The 5,834-nt window shown below is 52.0% G+C and overlaps 1 protein-coding gene across 1 annotated transcript; it reads left to right on the forward strand.

Annotated features, from left to right (window-relative positions):
• Positions 1–772: 772 nt before the first annotated feature.
• Positions 773–5,338, forward strand: LOC137466231 (serine/threonine-protein kinase PAK 3-like; the record flags this gene model as incomplete). Its single annotated transcript, XM_068178065.1, has 8 exons — positions 773–825; positions 1,506–1,554; positions 2,054–2,166; positions 2,632–2,749; positions 3,409–3,508; positions 3,940–4,136; positions 4,722–4,859; positions 5,249–5,338. Coding segments are annotated over 8 exons (858 nt in total), but the record flags the coding sequence as incomplete, so codon positions are not given.
• Between the last annotated feature and the right edge of the window lie 496 nt (positions 5,339–5,834).

Consider the following 5,834-nt stretch of genomic DNA (forward strand, 5'->3'; position numbering starts at 1 on the left):
GAGCTTCCCTCTATGCCAAAAAGAAAACAGAGGTTGTTTCTGGCTGAGCAGGAGGCTGTGACCTAGCGAATGAATAGGCCTCAAGGAGCTCCTGTGGGGCCCAGCTCCTGTGGGGCACAGCCAAGGTCATCTTCAGAACTTAGCCTGGCCTAAAGGCTGAGGGACCTCATTCCTGAGGCCCATCACAGTAGGGTATAACATAAGCTGCTGCTCTTGAAAGGCAGAGGGGCATTGTTTAGGCAAAGTCCTGCTTAAAGCTGGAGATCTCGGCTCTGCTGGAAGCACTTTGCAATATTCTTCCTGTTCTGGAAAGGGCAGCTGTTGATAAGAATTGATTCCAGAACCCAAGATGCCTTGGATGTTTGCAAGGATGAAAGCTTTTGTTGAATGTCACAGAGTGTTCATGGCCAAGAACAGAAAGGTTTTGTTTTTCCTGCTGCCCTTAATGTTTGTAGACAACAATCACTTCTCCTGGTTGCAGTTTTCTGATCCCTGTCTCCTCTGACTGTTTCTCGATGTGCTTAGATTTTAGTGTAGACTTCTAGTTTTGGGCAGGCCATCTGTGCTGCAGGGCTGCTTGTCTTGCTGCTGTTGTTTTTGAGGTGGTGGTGGTGGTGGTGGTGGTGGTGGTGGTGGTGGTGGTGTTTCCCAGCTGACTGAGTTGAAAGGGCAGAGTGTCCCAGACAGTGGGGCTGCCTTTCTGATCTGCTGCAGGGTGGGACCTCTTCTGAAGTGAACATCTTTCCTTGGGATTTTTACAGAGATGCTGGTGAGCGAGGGAGATCCTGAGGCTAAGTACACAGAACTGGAAACGATTGGCAAAGGGTGAGTGCAGCCACAGCTCCTTCTTCACAGCGGGGGGCGGTGCATTTTGCTGGTGTCACACCTCCCCAGAGTGACAGCAGGCAAGCTCCAAAGCTGTTCAGACACTGCGTTAAGATGATGCCTGATGATCTCTAAGTACTGGTCAGCATTTATAGCTGAAGTGGCCAGAAAAGTAGAGCCCTTCCTGTGTCTGGTGCACCAAAGAGAAGCAGCTGCCAATGGCTCTGGACCCAGAACACAGCCGTCTAAGGATCCTCTATTTTGAGTACTTCTCCATTTGTGTGCGCAACAGTGGAAGCCTTTGCCTGCTCCGGCTGTGGCTGCAGGCTGTGGCTGGACACTATTTTCCTTGGAAGCTGGAGAAAGGATCTGTGTCTGGAGGCTTTCCTCCAATGGCTCTTACATGGCTTCAGACTTCTCAGAAGGCCTGAGTGGTGGTGCTTGAATTTGGCAGATAGACTCCAAGGAGAGGTGTGAGAAGGCCGAACCGGCATGTGCCTGGAAAAATCCCACACATGCACAGATACAGAAAGAGAAAAGGGAGAAAAGACCCAGACGAGAATCTGTCGTGTTCCATTTACTCTTTGCCCCGGGACTTTTTTTCCGCGGTTGGACCGCGGTGTCCTGCACTTGCAGGGACTAAAGGACTTCTTCTTTCTCTGCTGCTCTTTTGTTTCTAGGGGTTTTGGCACGGTGTGCATGGCAGTGGAGACTGCCACAGGAGAAGAGGTAAGCGTCAAGCAGCGCCACAGCTTCTGCAGTGCTGTTTTAGGACGGCATTTTATCTGTCATGTCTGCAAGGGTTTGCTTTGTTCTTGTGCAATGGAGAATGCCAGTGGTTGCTGGAGTAATGATCAAGCCCCCTAGAAGTGCCAAAGGTTTCCCAGCAGTTTTGCTCCATTCTTACCGGCACAAAATGGCTTCCTGCTTGCAAGGGGTGTGTGAATGAAAATGGGGATGATAAAGTAAGGCCCTGGGGGAAGACTGTGGGCACAGCCTGTGTTGTTAGAGCTTTGCGGTGGAGAGCTTAGACCATGTTTCTCCCAGGTTTACAAGGCAAAGGGTATCTGGCTCTTTGTCCTGGGAGGTGCCCAAGCAAGCGGTCTGATGTCCAGCCACAAGGCGGTTTGGCCCAGCCCAGCTCCATCATCCCATAATCACTGTCTCCGTCTTCCCCTTGTGGTCCTGCGCCACAGACTTTGGTTCACGGTTTTCCATGTCGTTGTAGGTGGCCATAAAGAAAATTAGTCTCCTGGAAGAGAGCAGCAGTGAACTGTGCCTGAATGAAATCCAGGTCATGCGTGGCAATAAGAACGCCAATCTTGTGACCTTTCTAGACAGGTGAGTGGTTCTGCTGTTCTGCCATGAAAGGTCATCCACATCCTGCAAGGCAGCGGTTCAACCGCTGGCAGAGGATGGAGCTGACAGAGGATGGAGCTGTTAATTCCTGTTTCTGGACTGATCGACAGTGTCTTGGGAGGAGATTGCATTGGGGCTGCATTAATCTTTGCTGGCATACCTAGTTTGACGTGTGCTTTCAAAGAGCGGACTTGGCCCTGTCTTTCTTGAGCCAACAGCCTCAGAGTTCCTGTCCTCTCTCCACATTGTTTTGTTTGGTTTGGCATTTGATTTTTTTTTCCCACGGGTCTTATGTGCTGACAAAACACTGTAGATTGAGTTCAAGCCCTGGAGAGCATAGCCAATGATTATTGACTTCCTCCTGTCTTCTTCTGAGAGAGACACAGGAAGGAGAATCCATCAGGAAGTGCACGCATTCATCTCCAGGCTGTTGTTTCCTCCCTTCAGCTACCTGGTGGACGAGGAAGTCTGGCTGGTGATGGAGTACATGGACGGAGGTTCTTTACACGATGTCATTAGGGAGATTCGTATGGCAGAAGGAGAGATAGCAGCTGTCTCTCGGGAGGTAAGGGATGGCGCTTGTGCTTCCCACGGCTTGGTCGGGATGGTCCTTCCAAATGGGTGATAAGGAGAGGAGAGATTTCACCTTCCGAGCTTCCTTTCTGCCTTTCTCTTATAACTGGCAGTAGCAAGAGCATCGGAAGTGCCTGCCAGTGTCCCTGCCCTTCTTCTAGGGTGTTTGTCTTTGCCTCTCTAAACACTTGCCTGGAGCCTGTGTGCGCTGCGTTCCTTCCCATTCCTTCCGCATTCCTTCCTAAGAGCAAAGGTGCTGCTGGCACCATGTCAAGCAAGTGGCAAAGACAAAGAGATACTCGCAGGACTCTCACAGAGCTCAGCCTGAAAGGAGAGCCTGGCAGCCAACGTGGTGTTGGCAAAAGCAGCCACTGTTGTCTGGCTGGAGAGAGTACAGCCACGGCAGCAGTGCTTCTTGAGTCTGTGTTTGCAGGGCACTGGCCAGAGGAACAATTGCCCTTTCTCTTTCAAAAGCAAACACACCCGCACTTAGAAAAGCACTGCTGTCCTCGTGTTGGAGCAGCAGGCTCTGCTGCCTTTGCCAGCAGCCTGTCTTGCCATGGCTCACCATCCCCCAGGAAGTCAGATGTGCCACTTCCCTGCTTGTGGGACGAAATCCACTTAGGCTCGTGTTGCTTTTTCCTCTCTCAGTGTCTGCAAGGCCTGGATTTCCTTCACTCCAAGCAAGTGATCCACCGAGACGTCAAAAGCCACAACATTCTCCTGGGCTTGGACGGATCTGTCAAGTTGGGTGGGTGTTGTTGGCCAGGCTCAGCCGTGGCGGGCTGCGGTGTGGGGCTGCCTTTGGGTGACTGCCGGTTCCCTGATGCCCGTGGCAGTGCAGGCTGCCCTGCTGTGAGCGCAGAGCACAGCCACAAGGCGCAGGGAGGTGTTGCTGGGAAGAAGGGGTAGGGGGTGCCTTTGGCTTGTGTGTGATCCTTCCCAAGCAAGGCAGTTGCAGTCTAATAGCTTCAGGGGACTAAAAGCCACTGCCTGAAACTGGGGGCTTTTGCTAAGTGGCCAATTCCGTATTTCCTCGGCTGCAGGCCTGAGGAATGGCAGCAGGGCCCCTTTGTAGCTGGGATTCCACACTGCCTTCTTGGACATTGGTACCGTGGGGAATTCTTTTGTTGGCTTCCCTAATTCACGCTGGCTTGATCAGAATGTTTTTTTTCTCCTCAGCTGACTTTGGCCTTTCTGCTCAGCTCACCGCTGAGCAGAGCAAACGGAGATCGGCTGTTGGGACAACTTACTGGATGGCGCCAGAAATTTTCAGCAGGAAGCCCTATGGCCCCAAAGTGGACATCTGGTCCTTTGGCATTGTGGGGATGGAGATGGTGGAAGGAGCGCCTCCTTACCTGATGATGACCTCCCGCACGGTACGCTGCAACTACTCTCAGATACTGCTGTCACTCTGACAAAATCTGCTCCCATTCTTCTGCTTGGGAAGCTTGCTAGCAGCTGAAAATGACGGGTTCCAGGCTGCATAGTCTCTCGTGCTTCTTGTCCAGATTATCCCCTTGGCATTTGATCACGAACTGCACCAAAACCTCACGATGCCTTTTGCTTGATGGAAGCTTTGCCTAAGGGAGCAGTGAGCAGTGCTGAGCTGCATTTGATGGAATAATCCTTGGAAATAGTAGAGTTAGATAAAAGTCTGTCTTCCGCATCGCCTGTAGAGCTGGTGTCAGTGCTCAGAGAAGCAAAGGGTGCTTTTGCTGATGGAGTTGCTCCTAATTCCCTCAGCCAATGAAATCAGGGGCCAAGGCAAGAGCCTTTGCATATTGGACTGGCTATGGCTGCCTCGGGCTTTGGGTTCTTTTAGTAGGGGCAGGAAAGGTATCTGCCACCCTCGGGCAGGGAGTAAAGAGCCACTGGAGAGCGGAGCTTGTCCGGTGGGGTCTGTGTGAGCAGTTTGGGGTGTGAAAGAGGCAGGTAGAGCGTGGCATTTCCTTCTGCTCTAGGTTCAACAGCTGATAAGCACCAGGGGCAGCCCGAAGCTGCAGAACCCCAGGCAACAGTCCGCTTGGTTGCGAGACTTTCTGCACTGCTGCCTGGAGACGGACGAGGACAGGCGCTGGTCTGCCCAGGAACTTCTGCAGGTAAAAGGCAAAGCGGCTGCCGGATGCGCCAGCCACCCACTGCCAGGGGCTCCTCATCTGCTCAAGTCCAAGGCCTCGGATGGGCCCCGCTCCTTAGAATCTCCAGTCTGGGGAGCTTTTCAAAGGAAAAGAGAGGAGAATCCTGGCCTAGGATGGGTTGGAAGGAGCCTTTCAAGGTCACCTAGACCAAATCTCCTTCAGCTGAAGACATCTGAATTAATGGATTTGTGGGATTGGGAGCCATGTTGGCCCCATGTAGCAAGGTCCTGGATGTGGAGACAGAGGTGCACAGAATGCCCTCCTTTCTGTATCTTTCTTGTTGCCAGAGAAAGCCTGTTTCAGCCTGTGAGGTAAGTAGAAATTAATTTCTTCTTTTTCTCTTTGGGCAGCATCCGTTTGTAACCTCCGCCGAGCCGACCTCCAGCCTGACGCCTCTGATTGTGGCAACGCAGCAGTTTATGGCCGAGAGGAGATACTAGCCCTGGAAGAGGCCATAGTTGTTTATTCTAGTTCCTAGTTCCTAGTTTCTAGCTCGTAGTTTGTAGTTTGTTTAGACTGATAGTGGAAATAAATAGGATAATAAATAAAACCTTCACTGTGTTGGAAGCTTCCCTTTGTTCTCACCCTGTCATTAAGCTCTAAATTTGCTTCGGAATGGTCAGGTGTTTCTTAAATGTGGGAAGAGCCATAGATGGGGTTTGTGGCATGGATTGGAAGCAGGCAGAAGTCTTGTGGCTTTGTGTCCGCCAGGCCACAACCTGTTGTGGAGAGACAGGCTTGCAGCTGTGACTAGAGGAGCAGAGTGGGGCAAAACGGAGCAGAGCAGTGGTGTCACTGCTGGGGTTGCTGCTGTGGCTGTGGTTGCGCTGCAGCTCTTGGGAAAGGTTGGGAGTGTCTGTGTTGCTTTGGGCAGAGGGGGAGGGAGCCTGGCTTCTCCACAGGCTCAGGCACAGGTGAGTGTCCAGTGGGAAGGCG

The sequence above is a fragment of the Anomalospiza imberbis genome, unplaced genomic scaffold (assembly GCF_031753505.1).
Source record: "Anomalospiza imberbis isolate Cuckoo-Finch-1a 21T00152 unplaced genomic scaffold, ASM3175350v1 scaffold_168, whole genome shotgun sequence".
Classification (NCBI taxonomy): Eukaryota; Metazoa; Chordata; class Aves; order Passeriformes; family Viduidae; genus Anomalospiza; species Anomalospiza imberbis.